Genomic DNA, 22967 nt, shown 5'->3' with positions numbered 1-22967 from the left:
GACAGTACAGAAACTCTAAAATCTGTGTAAAATGTTATTTAATCTGTGTTTTGCTTTGGCAGAAGTCTAGCAAATTAGCATATGCTGATGTCAGGAGTGAACCCTCAAATTGGACAGTGATATTGTTGTGTAGGCGGTGGGGGTAGAGCAGCTAGACACGCTGTACTCAGAGTCTTAAAATGACCAAAAACCACAAAACTAACGGTGATGGAAGCAGAGAGAGGTTATGGAAATGGAGCACTGTAACTCCACTCTGATGGCTGAAATTAGCAGTGACGTCGGCTAAACCAAAGTGATGGTTTGAACTACTGAATTCTTTCTCTTATTTGTTCACACGTCTCCACAAGAACTGTTTTCGAAATGCAGGAGCGTGATGAACTTCAGTGCTCCACTTTGTCAGATTCCTGCCCCTGCGTCACTGTAGATTTGGTTTGTGAAAATCAGCTTTCATGACAAGCTACAAGAGGCTGCTCACCACCTAAAGGTCACACACTGTCACTGTCCACAACTTTTTTTTATTGAGACTTGCTCTGAGATGTTAAGTGTTGACGGGAGTGTTGTTTGTCCACTCAGAGCTGAAACGGCTTCACTTGAAATCTGTCACAAGTGTTAAAGTTGAGCTCTTGCGTAAGTGCTGTCACTGTGTTGGTTTTCCTCACAGTTTTGATGCGTGCAAATGTAGAAAAATGACTTGATGTCAGCAGTTCTACAAAGTGTGAAACGTTCTGAACATCTTGTTTGAACGCTGTTGACACCCTCCTTTTAGTGGAGGCCTCGGATACAACGAAGTTTGAGTTTGATGTGTGGAGTGACGAGCACAGCTGAGGAGTAGAGCTCAGCAGTGAAGCGGTTTCATCCATCAGCTCGACAGATGAAGCAAATTATGCTGTTTTTTTTCCCTCCGCTCTGATATCAGCCGACAGATGAACTGTTTCATTTCTTACAGTCTGTTAGCTTTGTTCAGTTCATTGCGTCCCGCTTAGACTTTTAGAGTGGCGATGACGATGGAAAGTTTCAATGCATGTCACTAAATGTAAATAACATTAAAAGAGATAATTAGCAGCATTTTTAGTACATTTTGAGTAGAAAAAAACTACTTTAAGATTGTCCTCCACTGTCTGTTAAAAGTGGATTCACTGTTGTTCAGCTTACTCAAATAAAATGAGTTATTATGGTGCAAAAGAGAGTCAGATAAACTTCTTTTTAATACTTTAATGTACGATTTAGATGCCTTATTTTGAAATCAAATTCATACATGTTGCTCAAAAATCCAGCTAGCATAAAAGCTACAGAAGAACCCCTTGTGTTCTTTGTTTTATAATAATCCTGACATGTGGTTTGTTGACATTCGGAGCTTCTTTTATTGTGGCGGAAAGGTGCACACTTCCGTCTCTGTGCAAACACTTATTACTGAGCTATAATTACTTTGTGGCTTTGGCTTGAAGTTGTATCTTTGATTATAGGCTTGTGTTCAAATTGTACCTCTTCAGATCCAACCACACATCATTTTCATTATTAAGGCCTTAAAAAACATTTTCATATGTATGAATTTGTGCATCACAAACTTAATAACCTTATAAACAAAAGTGTTTTTATGTGCTGCTATTATTGTGAACACCGAGTGCACGTGAGTGGGCTGTGATTTGTTTATGTGGCGTGTGTGTGTGTCGGAGTCTGGGACACGACTTCTGAACAGGTGTGTGTGTGACCGAGGTGGCTGCAGTGGACAGGTGTGAAAGGAGTCAGCCATGTCAACCTTGCAGGGAGACTATTTTTACACTGGCAGTGGGACATAAATACCTCTGTTAAATTAAGATAGGCACTTATACTGTATAAAAATACTGACTTGTGTGTCAACTGGAAGAAACGGGATAGAAGTGCAGGAACAAACAGTGGATTTTATTGGATTTTTTGCTCTGAAAATAGCATTTTCTTTTGATATTTTCTGACAGTGTTGACATGCATGATATACATTGTGTAATTCTTTCTTCAGTATTAAAACAGCATATCTTTTACATGTTAAATAATCAGTTTATAAGTTAAGAACTAGAGGAGGAGAATGGGATAAAGAGCTCCGTCAGGACTTTTAATTTAAACTAACAGGACTTGAAAGAATGAGGTTATGGGCTTAATTTTCCAATGCAATAAAAGCGTCCTGTCTGAGTCCATCATGGGCTCACACGATGATACTCATTCAGGCTTCATACAGTAAAATTAATTCATATCTGCCCCATATGCTTCAGAATGAGGCTTTTTAAAAGCTCTGCATGTTGCTCTCTGCACCACCGACCTCATATTTATACTCAGAACAGTTTCCGAGATTAAGGTCTAAAATTTACAAGGAAAAAACTGGATTAAAGTTGTGATTTTATGAGAAAAAAAAACTAAGTTTCAGAATTTTTTCTTGTAAATTTGTGAGTTTTGTGTTTATAAATACACCATTTAAATCTCAGAGAACATGCAATCTTTTTTCTTGCAAATTAACAACATTAATCTCTAAAATTCTGTGTGTTTTCGTAGAGAATTACCTCCTTCCCTGGGCCCTGTATTTGTATTTCTTTTACCCATAATTGCCCTCATACACTGTAGTACTATAGCCCTCTGCAGAAGCTTTGTGTCAGCAGGTTAAAATAGCCCAACATGATGAAAGACGTGAGCAAAAAGCTGCGCAGAAGTAACAGGGAATCATAGATGCAAGCCAGATCAGTATGCAAGTTTTCTCCAGACAAACACTCCAGCCACATATTTCCCTAATTAGATCGTCCGTCCCTGATTGAAGGTGCTAATTAGGGAAATCAGCTACTGAGACTTGTGTAATTAAATCACACTCCTCTATGGCAAAGGACTGGACACCAGTGAGGGGGAATTACAGACAGGTTAGGTGTAAATGAAGACGGTCCTGCAGGTTTCTGTAATTATCCATCCCTCATTAGCAGAAGTGTAAAGTCTAGTGTTTGATTTCTGAGGCAGAGAAACTGAGCTCTGTGAGTGTGAGGAGCACCGTGACACTGTAAGACTCCCTCCAGGCTAATAATCAGGTCGGGTATGTGTGTGTGTGTGTGAGAAATGTGTTGGACTGGCACCAGGAGAGGGCAGGAGGTACTTACCTGTAATAATGCAGCGAGACAGGGAGGCCACAGGAGGCTGTTTTGTGCCTACAGACTGTAGTGGGAGTTTTATTATAGGTGAGACACAATATAATCCCAGCTGAGGCAGCATCCAAGTACAAGTAGTCCTGACTTTAAGACCCATTTATAGTCATTAAAAATATATGTTTTTCCACAGATACTCTAGAGTTACAGGTGGTACACACTGTCAGCTGAGTACAAGCTCTGCACAAAGCTTTCTCTCTCTGAAGAACCTTTTTTTCTCGTTATTTTTGCCCAATTTATCAAGTTACAAAATCCTCATCACAAGGCAACAATAGTTTGTTTGTGCAGATTAAATACGAGGACAAAAAAAAGAAGTTTTTAACAACAGTTGCAGAACAGAAAAAAGGGCCTTTTTGCACTGAAATGTCTAAAGACCGGACTAACCTTTTGTTGTGTATTTTGTTGAGCTGTGTTCTTTTAATTAGCCAATCAAGTCGTAAAAGTTTGTTTCATTTTGTCGCCTGTCTTCTGAGGAAATAAGGGAAAAAAGTGATGATATGTCAAAGATAGAGGAAGGAAGTTAGCGATCTGTTTCGTTAGCTAACGTTACCTGCAGCTATCACATTGGAACCATTGACAGAATGGCATCAGCAAACTAGGGCTGAATGATTTTGATCTAACTGCAATTGCAATTGCCAGAACATCTCTACAGCACAATATTTGAATTAAAATTGTATTTTGACACATTTTACCTTTAACAAATATTGTGCCTCATGTGATTTGAAATTTGCAGTAGGCCGTATTGCGATGTAATGACCAGACGTAATGTCAGTAAAACTTTTAATATTACCTAGTCAGTTAGCATGATTTCTACTCCACGAAGTCATCAAACTCCATCTTTGTTGGAATGACATACTGTGCCTTTGTGTTATATAATTATGCTTTGCTGAAGTCATTATATGATTTTCTTAAATCAATATGTTGCCTTTAATCTTGAGTTATTGCCCCTTCAAAACTGCCCGATAGGTCCTGTTTTTTTAACGTTGTTTAAATGACATGACAGAAGGATGTGGTTTCAGAAGTACTAAGTGCATGATATTGGATTTTTTGACGATATGCCGATATTTCACAACCCTTTTTGCAGTTTTTGATACGGATATATTAGGCACCTAATACCCTTACAAAATGCCATATGTATTTGTAACATTTTCCTTTCCTTTTTTAGGGAATCATCCAGAGTTTAGACATAACTAAAGTGTTGTTTTATCAGCAGAAAATATCGGCAGAAAAATGACATATCTGTCGATGCCGATATGTCATTTTTAAACCGTAATCTGCAGATACCGATAACGTGCATCCCTACGACTTAGTTGTATTTTACACATCTGGATCTGGAATTCTTTATGATATGAAAAGTGGCTTAAAAAGAGATCAAAGGCAATATTGACCCTCTGGGAAAACACATTTGTGCATCATTGGTGCTATGTTCAAGTTCTTCTCTAACAGACGGACAGCAGGGCTAAGTTGAGGTAAAATACGAGCTGCAGATATCGACCCTGTTGCTCATGTCTCCCCTCTGAGGCCGGCAGCTGTAACTCCAGGCCACGCTGTGGTTGCATCAGCTCTTTGACGGACAGCCGAGCTCGCTGACATTATTAAGCGCTCCAGGCCTGTGTGTGTGGGAACATGTGTGTATTTGCGTGTCAGCTGTATTGAGGGTCAGCAGCCCTGATTCCCCTTGAGGGCGGTGGTGGGAGGGGGGAGCGGGGGGTGTAGTTATGACAGGCATTCAGCTGGTCCACTGTGACCTCATTTTACAGGATGGACCTGTTAAAAGGCCGAGCTGAGCCGGGCCAGACCAACAGGTGTGGACAGACAGAGGAGAGGATAGCAGGAGGAGGAGGGGGGATGCTGGGGGGGGTGACTTCATGCTGGTGGACTCTGCAGACCACCACAGGCGTTAAAACCAACCCGAGGGATGAGATAATAGAGCATTAGAAGCAGAGGAGCAGAAATAATAGCTTGCACATGTCACAGATAATAGTTTTTGAGCCCTGCGGTGCTGCGTTAAACATTTCAGCCAATGAATCCGGGATTATATTTGTATTTTTAGCTTCATTAGCTTATCCTTTATTTCTATTACCGCCACTTTCGCTCCTAACAGACCTCCTTTGATGTTGGCGCGGCTTCACCCCTCTCGTCTTCCCCACACTTTCTCCAGTTATTATTTTATGCACGTCATATTCTTGAATCCATTCCTTCCTCCTCCTCCTCCTCTTTCTCCCTCTCCGTCTTGGACTCTTACAGTTTACCTCAGGAATCCTGCCTTCTCAGCTGTCCGCCGGTGTCCCATAGCAAACCGATTTAGCCTCCTCCGCCCTCCCCTCCATTTTTCAGTCTTTCCCCTCCTCTTCTCCCTAATTTAGCCCCCACCCCACCCCTCCTCCCTGCTCCTCCAGCTCCCCACCTCCTCCACGCACACCTTCTCGTCTCCCCTCCGCCTTGGCCCGGTGGCCTGTGTGTGCTGGATTAGGAGCCTGTCTAAATTTGGTCATGCATGGCAAAGGAGTCAAGCACCTGCTGGGACCCCGGCTGGTTGGACAGGCGGCCTCTTCTCCTCTCCAGACCCGTACATCAAATTACACCCGGGCCTGGGCATTCCTGTCACTCCTCTCGCTTCTCCTCTTCTCCGCCTCGCTCTTTCTCTTTCCACGAGCGGCTTTCTGTGGCCTTTAAGCTCAGTTTGTAGTGAACAATGTTTCACAAGCAGTGCAATGTATTGTCCCGTTCTAACTCTGTGAAAAGTATCTGAAGCTTTTGTAAAAGAAACTCAAAGTCAGCGTGTTTCTGTCAGTGGGAAAAGAAGTAATCAGGTCCAATTCTGCAAGAGAAAAACACATCATTACCACTTAATGTACTTTATTCACAAGTGTTGCAAATAAAATGTACTAAAAGAACAATTTACATAATGTGGCAGGTATATTATGTAAATTACTTAAGCAGGTTTATTTATAAAGCACCATTCAGACACTTCAAAGTTCTTTACAGGAGGCTTGAAAACACGACAGAAAAAAGATGTTAAGAGAAAATAAAATCTGCATTTAAAAGACAATAAGGTATTATCAGGCAAATGTATAATGAAGGATGGAAAGGCAAAAGTGTATAAAAGACAGAAAAGCAAAAGCATTGGTTGAATAGAGTTCATGAATCAGTATTTGGTGGAATAACCTGGTTTTTAATCACAGCTTTCATGCACCTTGGCTGCTCTCCACCAGCCTGTTATGGTGCTGTTGGGTGACATTATGCCACTCTTTGTTCTATGGCTTGTGTGTCCATCTTCCTCTCGATCACATTCAGGAGGTTTTCAATGGGGTTCACATCTGGACTGGGCTGACCATGACATGTAGAGAGAGATGCTGATTCATGAACATTTGGAGTGGTCTCTTCATTTATTCCAGAGCTGTAAGATACAAATAGGAAAGTTACTGCAGGTCTATTAAATTGCAAGATTTACCTTTGAATATTTCTATTAATGCTATTTTATGCATCTACTCCACTAAAATTGTACTTATACTTCAGAGAGGGTGAGCCAGAAAATTTAGCGAAAATAAAAAATTAGATTTAGCGGTTCTGGGAGAATGTGATGAGCATTTTTCATAATTTTTTTGAAACTCGAAGATTTTCATTTAATTAAACGTCTGTTAAGTCACCGACAGCCTTTGCATTTGCGGTATTACGGACCCCGGTATCTGGTGAGACTTTCGCACAAGCGGCGACCAGTTAGTGACGCGTTTTCCATCAGCCAGCAGTGGTTGGTCTGCCAGAGAGGGTAGGCGGAGCTAAGCGGCTGCTTTTCCGGTCTCTGCAAGTGTTGCGAGTAAACAGTAATCTACTATGGCTGAACAAACAGAAAAGATCGACGACTACAGATACAACTTAAAAAATAAGTGAAAGAAACAAATTGGACGCTCAGATGAAGGCAAACAGTCTGAAAAGGAAAGCGACCGTCAGCGAGGAAAATGAAGAGTTACAACCGGAGCCAAACGTGGACGTCACACATGCAGCACTGTCCGGATATCTGGGACGTGTGCTCCCGCAATTTATCGCCATAGGTGCCGCCAAAGAGAACGAAACTGAGATCTTTGAGATTGTAACTTTAACATTTGTAAATTAATTATAGATTGTAGATTAAAATGTGTTGATCAATCATTTAATTGAAAAAATAATTGACACTTTTTAACAGACCTCTTAGAGGTTTTTTTTTTTTTTTTTTTGTGCTGCAGTGTTCCATGTCGTGCTCCTTTACCTCCTCCCAGCGTGAACAGCTTTTTGCCCATCAATCAATCAATCAAACACGATTCAGTAACCATTTATCATTTGGTCTATAAAGTGTCAAAGTAGTAAAAAAAGAACCATCAGGATTTCCTAAAGTCACATCTTTAATTTCCTAGTTTTGTCCAACAGAGAGTAAAAAACTCAAACTCAGACGGAGTTTAGCAGACGATGAGCAGAACAGAGAAAATAGGAACAAGGTCATGTTTGGAGTTATATAGTAAAATAACTGTTAAGTGCATGTGTTCTCCTCATAATGGGCTCTTTTACCTTCACAGTATTCGTCTCCTTTTTCACTCACTAGTTCAGTTTCACTTCTCTCCTGTCACCTTGTCTTCTGTCCGTCTGTCTCTGGAGCTCTGCTTCTCTGTCCACCTGTGTGGATCTACAGACACGCTCGAGTGCAGGCGACTGACCTGAAGCACACGCAGACACAAACGCACGCCCACACACTGTACAGGGACATGTACACTCAGATTTCCAGGTTGTTTAATGTACTTGGCTGAAATGGAAATTCAAGCTCTCACCTGCTGAGTAAAAACCCTGTTTCCCTGCTAATTTATACCTCTCTCTCTCTCTCTCTCTCTCTCTCTCTCTCTCTCTCTCCGCCCACACTGTCATCTGTAGTTAGTTATTCAGCTCATGTACTTATTCTGCTTCTACACCCACACATCCTCCAAAACCCTGGCAAAGTTTTGGCTCTGAAGCAGCAGCCCTAACACACACACACACACACACACACACACACACACATCCCATACTCACATTTGAAGCTAAACCCCATGAAAGCCTCTCAAAATACCATCCAGAGATTGATTGAATGGCCTGATGGAACCATTTGAATTGTCCCAGACGTGCACGCCGGACGCCATTAGGCAATTTTCCAGACAGACCGAGAGTAAGCACTCAGCGGCAGAGAGCCATTTACAATAGCGTCTGCTTTCTGGCCATCACGCACACACAGTGGCATCACCTAATGAGCAGTTTGCTTTCTAAAATGAGAGAGACACAACGCCTACTCTCCTCCACACAACAGCAGATTTTGGACTTTGAGCCGGGGAGTTACCAGCTGTAGAGCTGTAACACTAACCGACTGATGACACTGTAGTTAAATGACTCTCCAGTGCATCATGCTGCTTGAAGAGGCTTCGCAGTGAATTCAGTAGTTCAATATAACAGCTTTGGAGTGCTTTTTTGTCTGCTGAGGGCTGTTCGATTGATCAATATTAAGATCTTTGCATTGGTGCATCATGGGTAATTTCAGTCTGTCTTTGGGAGTTGGACAGGGTGTCGTGGAAGTCTGACTTGACGCTGGACAAGGACAGGGAGTAGCAACCATAGACATAAATAATGACGTCACCCATCGCTTTCTCGACTGCGTAAATGAAGCCGAAATGTGGCCGCCGCCATGTTGGTTTACTGGAGCCTGAAGTGACCAAACTTGGATGAGAGAAACTGTGTGTGAGGCTGATCCATTAGCTTGTGAATAAGCTAGTAATAAGCTAGTTTTTGTAACAAAGCCGTTTTTTTGTACCAGGCTGTAAACATGTTTATTTCTGCTAGTTTCTGGAGCCTCAAGTGGATACTCGAGGAACTGCTGTTATTTTGCATTGACTTCATTTTTCAACACCGGAGGTTGCCCCTTGGCAGCAACCTTATTACTCTTGGCCTTCATACACTCTCTACTGCACTTTGTGCTATTTTTTAAGCTGCTTGAACAACTGAGTTGTGTTGCAGGTTTCATGCACTCTTTGCATATTATTTTTTCTTGCTTAACATCACTCGGCCTAAACCTGAAAGGCCTCCGAATAACCGATGACGAGCCGTTTCGGGGGACCAGCTCTTCGTCTTCTCTTCCAGACATTTGAATTTAGTTTCTCCCGACCGTCTCTGTTGTTTACACTTCCACTCTAAACTGCCGCTGCAAGGTAGGCGTTCATGACATGACATGCCAGCTCCCCAGAAAGTGAAGCCAAACCCTCTCGATCGCCCCCTGGGGGATAGGCTGTTAGTGGAGTGGAGCATGCATGTAGTGCCTTCATTTAAACAAAAATAATTTGTCTAAATTGACACTGAGGGCGATTTGAAACAAGTTTCAGACATGTGTGCTGACCAAGCAACAAACCCAATGTCCACATGTCCATATTTCCTTTTGGATGCTGCGATCCATTTATTCAGCATTGTCTTTCTATTAAACAAACAAGGTTTCCATTAAGCAGTCCATAATCATAAACATAAAACACATTAACTTAAACACACTCAAACACGCTTATACGGCGACAAGCTGTCAAAAACTGTTTGCTTCCATTCACACACCTGGAGGCAATCACCTGGAGCCTCGGCTTTATGCACAAGTGTGTGGTGTATGAATTACATCCAATGCATAACAATCTATGTTACAAAGTATCTCCAGCAACACGTAAAGTAAAAACACATTTTGGCTCCAACGATGCATTTTAAGAGTCAATATCGCCTTCAATCCAGGAGTTAATTGAGGGAAGCCAAACTCATGATCGGGATTAATATTCTATTAATTGTGCAGCCCAAGTCCGTCGTATAGTTAACTGGCACAATGGATATAAAGTGTGAAAAATACTTTGTAAAGAAGGTAATGATGCACAAGATTTACAAGTCCTGCAGAGCTGCAACCTAATTGATTAGTTGTCGACAATTAAAGTAGTCGGCAACTATTTTGATCAGTGATTTATCAGTTGTGGTCACTTTTTTAAGCAAAAAGAAATCAACATTTGTGATTCCAGCTTCTTTAATGTAATATTTTCTGGTTGCTTTCGTCCTCTATCGCAGTAAACTGTGTATCTTTCAGTCAGTAGAAGCCTGGTGTCATTTCCACATACAGCAGAAGCTCTTTAGCACACTGAAGCTTCGCGTCTTTGTCCCTCCTGTGCACCGAATCTTTAGTGTAAAAATACTTGATAATAGATGTGAATTTTATAATGATTATCAAACTAAATAATAATAAACCAGAAGTCATTTTCTTCTTGTTTAGGACTGTTGAGTCAACAGAGGCTGTCAAAATGACATCCGTGTGTGTGTGTGTGTGTGTGTGTGTGTGTGTGCACTCTCACCAACAAGAGCCACATGATTACAAGGTCACCAATTGAAGAGGACAGTTCAGGACTTGCTCAGCAGTTCTTACCCTGTGTATACGCGTCTGTGTGTGTCTTAGCGTTGCAGGATTGTTTCTCCCGCGTGTAGCAGGTAGAGTCACGGTGCTACCTGTCAGTGTCTGTGGATGTCGCACAGTCAGACAGGTGACGTGTAACCCTCTCTCTCTCTCTCTCTCTCTCTCCCCCTCAGACCTTCACAGCTTGGTGTAACTCCCACTTGAGGAAGGCCGGCACACAGATCGACAACATTGAAGAGGATTTCAGAAATGGCCTCAAACTCATGCTGCTGCTGGAGGTCATTTCAGGTGGATCTCATCATAACACACACACACACACACACACACACACACACACACTGAGTCACTGAGGATTATGTACTGTAGTCGTCCATGATTTAATGCTCTTTGAAAGCTTTTTCAAGATTGCAAAGATGTCATTGTTTCTCGTTTGTGCCATGAGCCATGTTTCAATTAACAGCTTTTTATGTAAATTTACAAATATTGTATATTCCTTCATTGTACAAAAAAAGTTTGAATGCTCACTCTATTGTTGAAAAGGAGTCGATTTGCTAAATGGAAAATCTTGCCGCATAAGTTCTGATGTAGCAAATATTAAACTCACCGTGACTTATTAGTTGAACCGATTTTTTCTCCAATCCAGTCGGTGGTGGCTATACGTTTAAAAGATGTTGGCCAGCTACCATTAAAACAACAGGAGAAGAAGAAGAGACTTTTTGTTTCGCTTTCCTGTTACTTTGTAAAACCTAAAAAAAAATCTGAAGAGGCCTTTCGGATGAGAGGTGAAAATTGCCTCCAGTCCAGTTGCCTTTTGGATTAGAGAGTCATTTTAGATGTAATCATTTTGACATCTGATAAATTACATGATCTCTCTCAGGAAGACGTAACAGGAGTGGAAACTTTTTGTCCATCATTTTAGCCTTAATTCCTCTCAGTTACATTTTACTTTTAAGAGTAGTTTTGAAACAAAAGTTGCCTTTTCCTACCTGGAAGTGAAAATACCGTAAAAGCAAGCACAGAAAAAAGGGTGGTAACTTTAACAATCTGCTGCAGATATACTGATGGAAATTAAATTCTGAGGGCTTTGACCAATTATTATTTTCATGACATACTCTGCAGATTATCACGGCGGTTAATGATTTAGTCGTTAGGTCTCTAAATGTCATCAGATTGAAACGATGGCGCCAGCTGTAGTAACTCCTGTTTCTTGTCTTTCAGGCGAGAGGCTGCCCAAACCCGACAAAGGCAAGATGCGTTTCCACAAGATCGCCAACGTGAATAAAGCTCTGGACTTCATCTGCAGCAAGGGAGTCAAGCTGGTGTCTATTGGTGCTGAGGGTGAGAGACTTCCTCTTTATTACTGTCCTCCCTCTGCCTCCTATTCTCTTTTATTAAATCTACCAAGGTCACATTGTGTTTGCATTTCTTGGAGCTATTTTTGAGCACCAGATGGTCGCTGAAGTTCGCAGCGTCTGGGGAGTTCAGATGAGTTGGAAGTTAATTAAAGCACAGCTATCTGACTGGCCACAAACTCAGGGAATTAACAGTTATACCCTTTGAATATATGTGACCAGTGATTGACATCTTTGCTCTACACATAACTCAGATGATATAAACCTTTATTATTGAATGAATGAAACTCTCTGAGGTTAAGCGGAGTAAATGCTCAGCGGGGAAAAACAGTTCAGACTGAGAGTTCATAAAGTCGCAGAGAGCTTCACATCTCAGCGCTTCAGAAGCAGTTAAGTGAATATTTGTGCAACTTTAATTTTCCTCTGATTGCAGCCAAGATTTCTTTAAAGCCGTCAGGACTGTGAAATTCAATTTGTATCAACAGCAGGATCTTCAAAAGATGCTGAACTTGTAGCCTTTAATACACCGAAGAGGCCTCATTTATTATATGATATTTATTTATGTGTGTGTGTGTGTGTGTGATTCTACAGAAATTGTTGACGGTAACGTGAAGATGACTCTTGGTATGATCTGGACCATCATCCTGCGCTTCGCCATCCAGGACATCTCTGTGGAAGGTGTGTTTGTTAACAGAACTCTGTACACGGCTGTGTTAAATACTTGATTCTGATTGATTGATCACGGCATTCCGAGGTCTGTTAGTTCTCTATAAAAGACAGTTGCTAGGAAGAACAGATCGTTGCTAAGGGTGTGGCTCTAATCACAATCAGGAGGACTAACTGTAATCATACCAATCCGCCAAAAGAAGTCTGGTAAATTTGATGCCAGCTTGTTTACAGAGGGGAAACAGGAGAGACAAAACAGCAGAGAGAAAACAGTCAAGGTTACATAAACTGAAGCTACGACACATGAAGTAAACAATAAACAGAACACGGCGGAGTTTAAAGATGGTTAATGGAAAAGAAAATTCTGACAGTGACGAGACACTGCGCTGATTCCTGCGGTCCTGTTCACCGTATCTTACTTCACCATCAGAGGAAATGTTTCCATTTAATGTGCGAAACAGCGAGCTTAGCTCATTTTAAGAAGGCTAGAGTTAACCGTTGCTATGGACACAGCTCTCACTGTGAGTGTAACAGACTATTTTTAAACAGAAAACAGCATCATAATAATTTTTAAATTTAAAAAATAATTTCCAAATCAATATTTTGAGTCAAATAATTAATTTGTCATGAAACAAGCAGCACAAAAAAAACATCTACGACAACAACGTCCAACATCTAGTTGTTGCTGTTTTTGTTGTATTTTGTGTTGTTAAACCAAACTGGGGCCAGCTCATGTCACTTGTGTGATTGTGTTGCTGCTGCAGAAGCAAAGGGGAGGAAGCCATTGAGCGCATGTATTTCTGGGAAACTTCTTGTTAAAAACACCTGTAATAAGTTAATACTTTTACATTGAAAATCTTCTTCAGGTAAAAAGGTGTTTCATGGCTAAAGGAACAACCACAAGTTGTTATTAAACTTTGTTTTATCGCACAAATTAAACACAGAGAATATAAAGTGTTATTTAGAGAGAGCTTAAAAGGTGCTGGTTACTTCAGAAAGAGCGAGGCTAGCTGTTTCCTACTGTTTCCTGTCTTTATGCTAAGCTAACAGGCAGCTGTTTGTAGCTTCATAATTAACAAACAAAGATGAGAGTGGTGTCAATATTCTAACTCCTGGCAACGACATGAAAGAGCCAAAATGTCAAACTAAATGAGAACGAGAGCAATGAAACCAGTTTACAACATTAGGCTGACACGTTTCAGGCTGACCTGATCTGTGTTTGGCACACACTTCTATAGAGGATAAAATCAGTTTTTAAAGAGCACACACTGAATACTTCCTGTGTACTACGTCTCTGTGCTCCTCAGCCAACAAGTGAAAGCATCTCAAAAGACTCTGCACACCAAAACATGTTTAAAACATCGACAGCTTACTCAGTATCTATCTCATGTTTGAGTCCCGGGTCGGCGACCTTTCGGATTTCACTCGCGTCTGTGTTTCATGCTTGTGCTTAAATAAAACTAATCTTCATCTAGAAATCACTGTACTGAACGAACTTCCCTGAACTTTATCTGCTCCTTGTGTCATTTATTTAAACCTTCATGTCATGAGGCAGAACAACCCACATCAAATTCTTGTTGATTAAAACTCAGACCCTCACACCTCTGTCCCTCACCTTCAAGTCATTCCTCTTTAACTCCTCTTTTATTGCTCTGTCTCTTCAATACATCCTGCTTTCTTATAGCTCGACTTCCTTTAGCCATCGACCTCCTTTAAACCCTCTCATAACACCTCTTCTCTTCGGTAGAGCTGCACTTTAAAAGTTTGTTTAATTAATAAGTGACAGACAGAATGATCCTCCATTTTTTATTGCAGATATTGATTAATAACAATTTTGCGTCTTGTTTGGGGGCTTCTTTACATGATGTATTGTCTGCATCCTATCCTTTTCTTCTTATAAATGCCTTTTTTGTCTCACCATCTCCCTCCCTTCCTTTTTGCAGAGACCTCTGCCAAGGAGGGTCTGCTGCTGTGGTGCCAGAGGAAGACTGCCCCCTACAGGAACGTCAACGTGCAGAACTTCCACATCAGGTGGGTCTGCAACGCCGAACTGTGGCATTGAAAGGGAACTGCATCCATCTTTCTGTTCTCCTTAAATGTTTTACCATGTTTCCTTCCCTCCTTACAAAATCTTTACACCTTCACTCATCCTGATTGCTTTCCTACCTTTTCTTCCTCCTCTTCTTCTTGTCGTGGCTCAGTTGGAAGGACGGCCTGGCTCTGTGCGCCCTCATCCACAGACACAGACCTGACCTCATTGACTACTCCAAACTGAGAAAGGTGCCCTGTCCTTCCTCCTGTTTTATTTCCTCTATATCTACTTCTGATGTGCTTAATTTCTCTCTTTTATACTGAATTAAGATCATCGATACACACTGATACACTTAAGGTCCATGTAATAAGCCTTCGAGAACATGTATAGAGGCTTGATCTATTATTTAAGTGCAGCATATACATGTTTGTTGTTAGATTATAAGAAGCACAGAAGAACTACACTTGTAAACAGTCCATAAACTGCTTTGTAACGTTAATAAATACCTTCCTTTCAGTGTTTATAAGAGCATTACAAACACATTTATTAGTTAAAGTACCTCTTCTTAGCTTATTTTGTTGCTTTATAATTTTATTTTGCATTTAAAAACCGCAAAAAAAGGACTTTAATAACTAAAGAAGTTGTTATTAAGTGCATAATAAAGGATTAATAACCTTGATGTTGTCGCTTTAGATTCAATAGCTGCACATCGCTTACTTAAATGTTAATAAAAGCATAACACAGTATTAATCTTAATAAAGCAACAAACAAAGCTTTGTAATTGTTAGTTAAACCCAATAATAATTACTTTGTGATATAAACAGTTACAAGAAACTAATGTTCATAAACAGTCTGTAAACTTTTAACAAGTTAGTTGCTTTGCTTATAAATGTCTTATAAGCTAACAATAGTCCTATTATTATCACATATATATGTGTAATAAGCAAGTTATAACTCGTGAACTTGTTACAGCAGGCTCTGCACAGTCAGTGTGAACTATTACCATCAAACCAGAGGTCCCAGGTTTTAATGAGGTCAGACTGAAGCACTCTTTTGTTCAGCAGTCCATCCTGAAGTTAAACATCGAGTTAAGTCACAGATCAAAAGTGCGTTAAATGTTCTTCTTTAACTTACCCTCATCACACAGAGCTTAATATGAAGAACACAGTTTGTTTGCAGGTGTCTGCAACATAAACAGGCTTATATCTCATTACACAAACATAATGTTGCAACATGAAGTCTTTGGTGGATGAGATGCACAAGATTTAGTGTGATATGTCCAAATGTGCATCCCTACTTAGAAGCCAGGAGCTCGTATTTCTAACATACCAGTGTGGGATTTTAAAGCATTTAAAAAAAATACTGAATATCTGAATTTGACCATAAACCAAAATAGAAAGGAAGTACTTTATGTTCTCTGCAGAGCTGCGTTTCTTCCTTGGTGGTCAAAGTTGAAAGCATCACATTCTCCTTCCAAAAAATGTTGACACATGATCAGAAACACAAAGGAGGAAGGAATCACAGAAGATCCACACGCTCGTTTGTTTGCCAAAGCCTGTATTGCTTTATGTAACTGAAATACGGCAGCGTATGATTCCCGTCTCTGTTTGCTCCATGTTATTTACATTTGTCCTCGTCGGGTGAGTTTGTCTTGAAACAACAAAGAACATGTCTTAAAGTTACTGTGTCTGCCTGCAGGATGACCCCATTGGTAACCTGAACACTGCCTTCGAGGTGGCCGAGAAGTTCCTGGACATCCCTAAGATGCTTGATGCTGAAGGTGAGGCTGTAAAAACTGTGAAAAAACTGTGAAACAAAAATCAACCTCTGCAGGAACACACTGAAAACCTCCACTGAAGGAAGGAACAGTACATGATGACACAAGGACAGGCGGTCCCTCTCTCTTGAAATTCAGCCGTCTGCATTTAAAATTAATGCTTTTTTAATCACTTTAAAAGCTTCTTTTGAAGCACTGATGGTTCTGACCTTCCAAACATTTTATTGGTATGCAAATAGGCTGGAATGACTCATGCAGCAATCAGTATGCTCTTTGCTTTATGCGACAATTATTTTGTATGTGTTAGTTTAAGTGTTTTTTTAAATGTAGAAAGCATGAAAAGTCATTAAAAATCATTTTGATTTTTAAAAGTTTGACTTAAATCCAACCAAACAAAACAGCTTGGCAAACCATTAGGCCCAAATATAGTTGATATATTGTTTATGATGATAACTTAAAGAGGGGGTATCATGCTGTCTGACATGTTAAGACATATATATAATGTTACAGCGTTGGATGTTCAAACTACACGTGGGTGAAGTTTCAAATCTGTAGGTCAAAGTATGTTGGAGTAATCAGCTCAGTCTGCAGGCTGCTGTGAACACCAGGTTTCAGGCAGTTTTTTCTACACAGCAGGCTTCAGAGAGCCGGCCAATCAGACGTAAGTGGGGTTGTAGGGGCGGGGTTTCTTAAAGGGACAGAGCTGACTGAGTGGTTTCAGGCAGAGGCTGTATGAGGGCCTGCACAGAGCACCAGTGTGAGAAAAAAATTTTTAAACTGTAATTATGCTAAGCTACTCCACAGGTATCAGAGAGTGAAATATGAAGCTTTAAATTAGCATAATACCCCCCCTTTTACTATATGTGTGCTGTTTCCTCACTAGTTATGGCTGTTTAAAAGCTGTAAATACAACTATAACACACTACAAGCCAGTACAGCCCAGTCCGGTTCGTATGTAAAACAGTGGCAAGGACAGAAATGCCTTTTTCAGTTCTTGCAGGATTTTGTGGGATTTTCCTCTGATTGTTGCGGCCTAAAGTGCCTGATCTTTACAGCAGCTTTTTAAAAATTGCAATAAAAGTTGTGATGTTTGAAGCTACTTTGGTGCAACACATCACAGATCCACTGTGAGCGACTGGGACAAACACTCCAATAAAGCCTCCAGTCGATTGGCTGAACGAGCTGTTTGTCTTCTGACATCACTCCCAGTCGATTTCAGTGTCAAGACTCCAAAAAAAAGAGTAAAAACTGAACAGCCATAAAATGCTCATGTTGCACTGAACATGCACATTCAGTACTATCCACATGTGAAGTACCTTTGGTGACGTAATGACTTCAAGCTCGCGGGGAGATGACAGAAGTTGCACTTCCTGTATGGACTGATTTATGACGCACAACAAGGAACGATTATATACAATGATTTCAGGTTATGAAAGTTGTGTTTAATAATTGTTTTCCACCCTCAGATATTGTGAACACACCCAAGCCTGATGAGAAGGCTATCATGACCTACGTGTCCTGCTTCTACCACGCCTTCGCTGGAGCTGAACAGGTCAGAAGATCTTTAATCTTAATGTTGTGTAGCTTCGTGTCTAACAGCGTGTGTGGAAATGTTATAATTGACTATAGTAGGTGATGCATAAAACAGTCCTACTGTAAGAAATACAAAGTTGTAGATGTATAATAATTGTTGTAACTGCCGCCTCCTCGCAGGCTGAGACCGCTGCCAACCGTATCTGCAAGGTGCTGGCCGTCAACCAGGAGAACGAGAAGCTGATGGAGGAGTACGAGAAGCTGGCCAGCGAGGTGAGAAACCGCTGCAACCGAATCCTCCCACTCTCAGTCTGTCCCGCACATCCTCCTCCTCCTCTGCAGCAGCACTTTCATGTTCCAGCAGGATAAACTCAGTGATGTTCTGTGTAAACTTTCTGATCCTGCTGCCGACTTTTACACGACACTAACAGCACTGCAGGCAGATCAACGGTTTGACGACGAGCGAAGGATCAAAGAGATTAAAGTTAGATATAGAACAGAATGTATCGTCTGCTTTTAATCCTTTTAACATAATTTGATCATAATCCTGGAAATAAAGGAGGTTTAGTGTAGAGCTACTTTTAATAAGAGCTGTATCCGAACCAGATGTTACATTTAAGATCACAGCCAAGACGGTGTTAGGCTGCTGGAAAAAGTGTTGTTTAAAAGCAAATCCTTTAAAGACATGGTCCTTACAACAAATAGCCATTTCCACAGCTGTAGTATCGTGTCTTAAAACGTCAAAATGTTCAATTTATAATTGTTTAGTATGACAAAAAACTGTTGGTTATTGGTAGAGATGGGAGGTTCGACTCTTTTTACTAACTCAAGTTTGTACGAGTCACTTCAGTCACTTACCCAGAGCTTGAATCTCCCACTGGCCCATGCGCCCATCGAGCATGTGCACGAGATACTTACGCCGCCCGATCGGGCTAACTTCCGGTTTAGCACTCAGCTAACATTAATGAAGATTAAATTTAATCGTGCAGCTCTGCTAGACCTTTTAATTGTTTCTGGACCTAACTGATCGATTACTGATAGCAAAGTGAGTCACTTTTGCGGGGGTTGTGACCCAACGTATCCCAAGATTCATTGCGCGGCAGTTCAAACGAGATGGTGAACTCTTACGCAGTTTTTGGTTTCAACTCAATTGAATAGCGTTTAAAAAAAAAAGGAAAGGGGCCTTGAAACAAATTATCTTTAATAACAGTAGGTTAAGTTACGTGACGTTAGTTATGCTAGCTAGTTAGCCCGCCAGCTACCTGTTGCTAGGCGACAAGAGAGCCGTTTGGTAGGGAAGGGAAAGGGCGGGAATGACGGTGCCTTCGTAGACCGTGTCCTTCGAAGGCTGCAGCCCCTGGATTGGGACACAGCGAGTGAGTGATTCGTGTAACTCGAGTCAGACCTTCAGCTCAGGGCAGGGAGTGCTCTCTGGGCGCCAGGCTGTGGGAGCAAGCACTGAGTTGAAACAAGCGCCAAAGTGGTCGTTTTTTTCTCAAGGCTTATACGGTGGTCTTGCCCCAAATTCCCAGTTTGCAGTGGCGAGTAGCGGAGACTGTAGAAGGATTGAGTCAGTGACCGAGTTAGTAGAGATGAGGACTTGTGACTCCTGAGTCGGTAAAAAGAGTTGTTTGTTTTGAATGATTGACTCATGACTCGCACATCTCACGTTAAAACAGAGAAACAAACTTCACATGATATGGTATAAGAACAAAATGTATACACAGGATGTATCTACAATCTCTCCCTTTCCGTTCCTCCTGTAGCTGCTGGAGTGGATCCGCCGCACCATCCCCTGGCTGGAGAACCGCGTGGCCGAGCAGACCATGCGTGCCATGCAGCAGAAGCTGGAGGATTTCCGCGACTACCGCCGCATCCACAAGCCGCCCCGCGTGCAGGAGAAGTGCCAGTTGGAGATCAACTTCAACACCCTGCAGACCAAGCTGAGGCTGAGCAACAGGCCCGCCTTCATGCCCTCCGAGGGCAAGATGGTGTCGGTGAGCAGCACGGATTTTCAGCTCAGTGTGTTGTTGTTGCTGAACAGCGCCTTTGTAGATATTCAGGCCGTAACATCAGTTGAAGGATTACTAGTTCTTATCTTGTTTTCCATCCCCTGAAGCTGATAAAATCCTCTCAAAGCCGCCTGCTTTTGATCCAACAAAAATAAGACCGACCTCCAGAAACAAACTTCTTCCTCTCAGTATTCAGTGATGTTAAATCCTCTCTCTCCTCCAGGATATTGCCAACGCCTGGAAGGGTCTGGAGCAGGTGGAGAAGGGCTACGAGGAGTGGCTGCTCACCGAGATCCGCCGTTTGGAGAGACTCGATCACCTGGCTGAGAAGTTCAAGCAGAAGTGTTCCATGCATGAGTCCTGGACCGGAGGTAGGCAGGACACAGAGGTGTGATTAACCTATTATCAAGGCCAGCAGGAGCACTCTGTTTCCTCTGAGACGGACAAAAGCACTTGAATCAGAGGGATGGAGAGTGAGAACGTAGAGTTAGTAAAGTATGAACAATAAATACTTTTATTTTGGAGGGGAAAAATCTGAATGAAGCCGATTTTTTCACTGGATTTTGGCGAATAACTGAAAATAAGTTTTATACTACTTTGCTTTTTGAAGGGCAAATGTAATCAACAGAAGTAAAAGGCTAATGTAATGTCATAAATAAACTACACAGCGGTGACTACGTTTCCAACTTGGTCTGTGTTTGTAGTCTGTGTCCACTAATGCCGTTTTTTGCGCTGGCAGTGCCCACGACCTGATTTCAGAGCGCTTCTCAGCGGCGCTTACTGTTGCTAGGATACGAAAGTTGTATGGCGGCACTTCTGCTTCTCTTGGTAGTGATTAAGTCTGTTTTAAATCTCGTAAGCTCTGTTTGCTTAATATTTCATTTTATTCAAGGAAATTTGACAAAGAAACCATAAACACATAAAATAAAGACAATGTAAGGGAATATGTGTCCTGGCGTTAGCAGCAGCTCTACACCTGGAAATTGTACCCGTGAATAAGCGCGGCGGTGTTCCAAATGTTGAACTGTTTTCAACTAAGAGCGCTGTGATGCTTAAAGCGTTTGAAATGCTAAAATAAAGCCGTCAGTGGACACAGGCCCTCATTTAACCACTTGATAGCAACTGCCTTTTTTAAGGAGTGGAGTGTTTATTTATGTATTTTATGCCCTACAACAGACCGTATGTCAAACATTTAAACATCTAAATTCACCTGAAGAAGTCACATGACTTAAAGACAAAGATCTGTGTGCTAGAAACACTCCTGCATCACTCCATATGCTTTATAAGGTTACAAAAGGTTTTCATGTAACCTCAGATTTATGCAGAGGCACACAGTCTGAAAACGGATGTCTGAAGGAAGAGGTACTTGACCTCTTCCTTCAGACATCCGTTATAAGACTGTGTGCGTCGTTCTGCACAGTGACGCTCAACCATCAAACTGAAACAATAAGCAAACTAACGCTTCACAGACAGAGGACTTCACAGAGAGAACTATATGTAGTGATTTATGGGGATCGTAACATATAATCTGTCGGAGTAAAGGGCGAGACAGAAGATGACAGTATGCTTGTATTGTGATGCAGATCAAACCGTGTGTGTGTGTTTCAGGTAAGGAGGACCTGCTGTCCCAGAAGGACTACGAGTCGGCCTCCCTGATGGAGATCAGAGCCCTGATGAGGAAGCACGAGGCGTTCGAGAGCGACCTCGCCGCTCACCAGGACAGAGTGGAGCAGATTGCTGCCATCGCCCAGGAGCTCAAGTAAGAAGCAGGGACACAGCGGAGAGAGGGATGATGGGAACTGAGGCTGGATGTTTAAATGAGCTGGGAAAGACTCCTTATTGTTTGTGATTAGGGTTTTATTTAGTGTTCTATCGGTTGTCTTGTAAGGACATTGGAATAAACAGGAAAAAATGAGAGATTGAGGGACAGGAAAGAAGAGAAGAGGTGAGCAACAGACGAGTTTTAAGACTCCTAATGGTGGTGATAATCAGAGAAATGTCAGGCAGGCGAGGATGTGAACACAGCGAGGAACAAAAGATGTGACAGTTGAATAGAGAGCATTTTAATGAGCGAGATAAAACAGATGAAAGGACGGTTCATGAAAGAGCAGAAACCTCTGATCTCACTTTTTCCTTATGCCTCACCGCTCCTCTGGGCTTTTTTTGGTTCTCAGACGAGCTCTTTGATGCTATATGCTGTGTAATATGAGCTGTTCAGCACCATAAAGCTGAATATGTATGTGCGCCACACATAATTTATCATCGATAACTTCAAAAGGAGAGTGTTGTCAGCTGACCTCTCAAACGCAGGAGGAAAAAAAGAGGACGGATATTTGGGAAAATGTGAGGATAACTTGGAGGAAAAGTTTGTAAGAAGGCTCTGCAGCTTTAAGAAATAGGACATTTACAGGTTACAGGTTCATCCATCCATCTGTTATATAATTAAATGATTAATGTCACCTTATGTCACTCTGTTGCTCCTCTCCACAGTGAGCTGGACTACCATGATGCTGCCACAGTGAACGCCCGCTGCCAGGGCATCTGTGACCAGTGGGACAACCTGGGCACCCTCACCCAGAAGAGGAGGGATGCACTCGAGGTAAGACTTCTAATAACGTGATTGCACTGTTGGGGAAAGTTTATTTTTTATACAAGTCTGATTATTTCTGTGTGTGTGTGCAGCGTGTGGAGAAGCTGTGGGAGACCATCGACCAGCTGTACCTGGAGTTTGCCAAGAGGGCGGCGCCCTTCAACAACTGGATGGACGGAGCCATGGAGGACCTGCAGGACATGTTCATCGTCCACAGCATCGAGGAGATCCAGGTACAGCCTGAGTCGACTGAACACGCCTTTAGTGTTGTTGCAGTATAAAGACAAACAGGTACAGTTTGTCTGTACTTGTAATTAAGTTTGCAGCAATATATCACTGAGTTTTTATTAGTATAAAAAGATGGACGACATGACAGCTCCCTGAAAGTGAAGCCAAACCCTCTCTATCGCCCCCTGCTGACTGGCTGCAGTATAGG

The 22967-nt window shown here is 41.7% G+C and overlaps 1 protein-coding gene across 1 annotated transcript in view; it reads left to right on the top strand.

The window, feature by feature from the left end:
- The window catches only part of actn3b (actinin alpha 3b), a 38571-nt gene that overhangs the window by 10487 nt on the left and 5117 nt on the right, over positions 1 to 22967 (top strand). The window contains exons 2-14 of the mRNA XM_069672243.1: positions 10743 to 10857; positions 11788 to 11907; positions 12513 to 12599; positions 14531 to 14618; positions 14789 to 14867; positions 16318 to 16399; positions 17863 to 17948; positions 18110 to 18202; positions 19696 to 19926; positions 20165 to 20312; positions 21550 to 21700; positions 22432 to 22540; positions 22624 to 22764. Coding sequence (XP_069528344.1) covers positions 10743 to 10857; positions 11788 to 11907; positions 12513 to 12599; positions 14531 to 14618; positions 14789 to 14867; positions 16318 to 16399; positions 17863 to 17948; positions 18110 to 18202; positions 19696 to 19926; positions 20165 to 20312; positions 21550 to 21700; positions 22432 to 22540; positions 22624 to 22764 — 1530 coding nt within the window. The remainder of the gene's footprint in view (positions 1 to 10742; positions 10858 to 11787; positions 11908 to 12512; positions 12600 to 14530; positions 14619 to 14788; positions 14868 to 16317; positions 16400 to 17862; positions 17949 to 18109; positions 18203 to 19695; positions 19927 to 20164; positions 20313 to 21549; positions 21701 to 22431; positions 22541 to 22623; positions 22765 to 22967) is intronic.

Source organism: Semicossyphus pulcher, unplaced genomic scaffold, assembly GCF_022749685.1.
Source record: "Semicossyphus pulcher isolate SPU_LCO1_2020_fin unplaced genomic scaffold, fSemPul1.0.p SCAF_21, whole genome shotgun sequence".
NCBI classification, from domain to species: Eukaryota; Metazoa; Chordata; class Actinopteri; order Labriformes; family Labridae; genus Semicossyphus; species Semicossyphus pulcher.
This window is presented reverse-complemented; position numbering and strand designations above follow the sequence as displayed.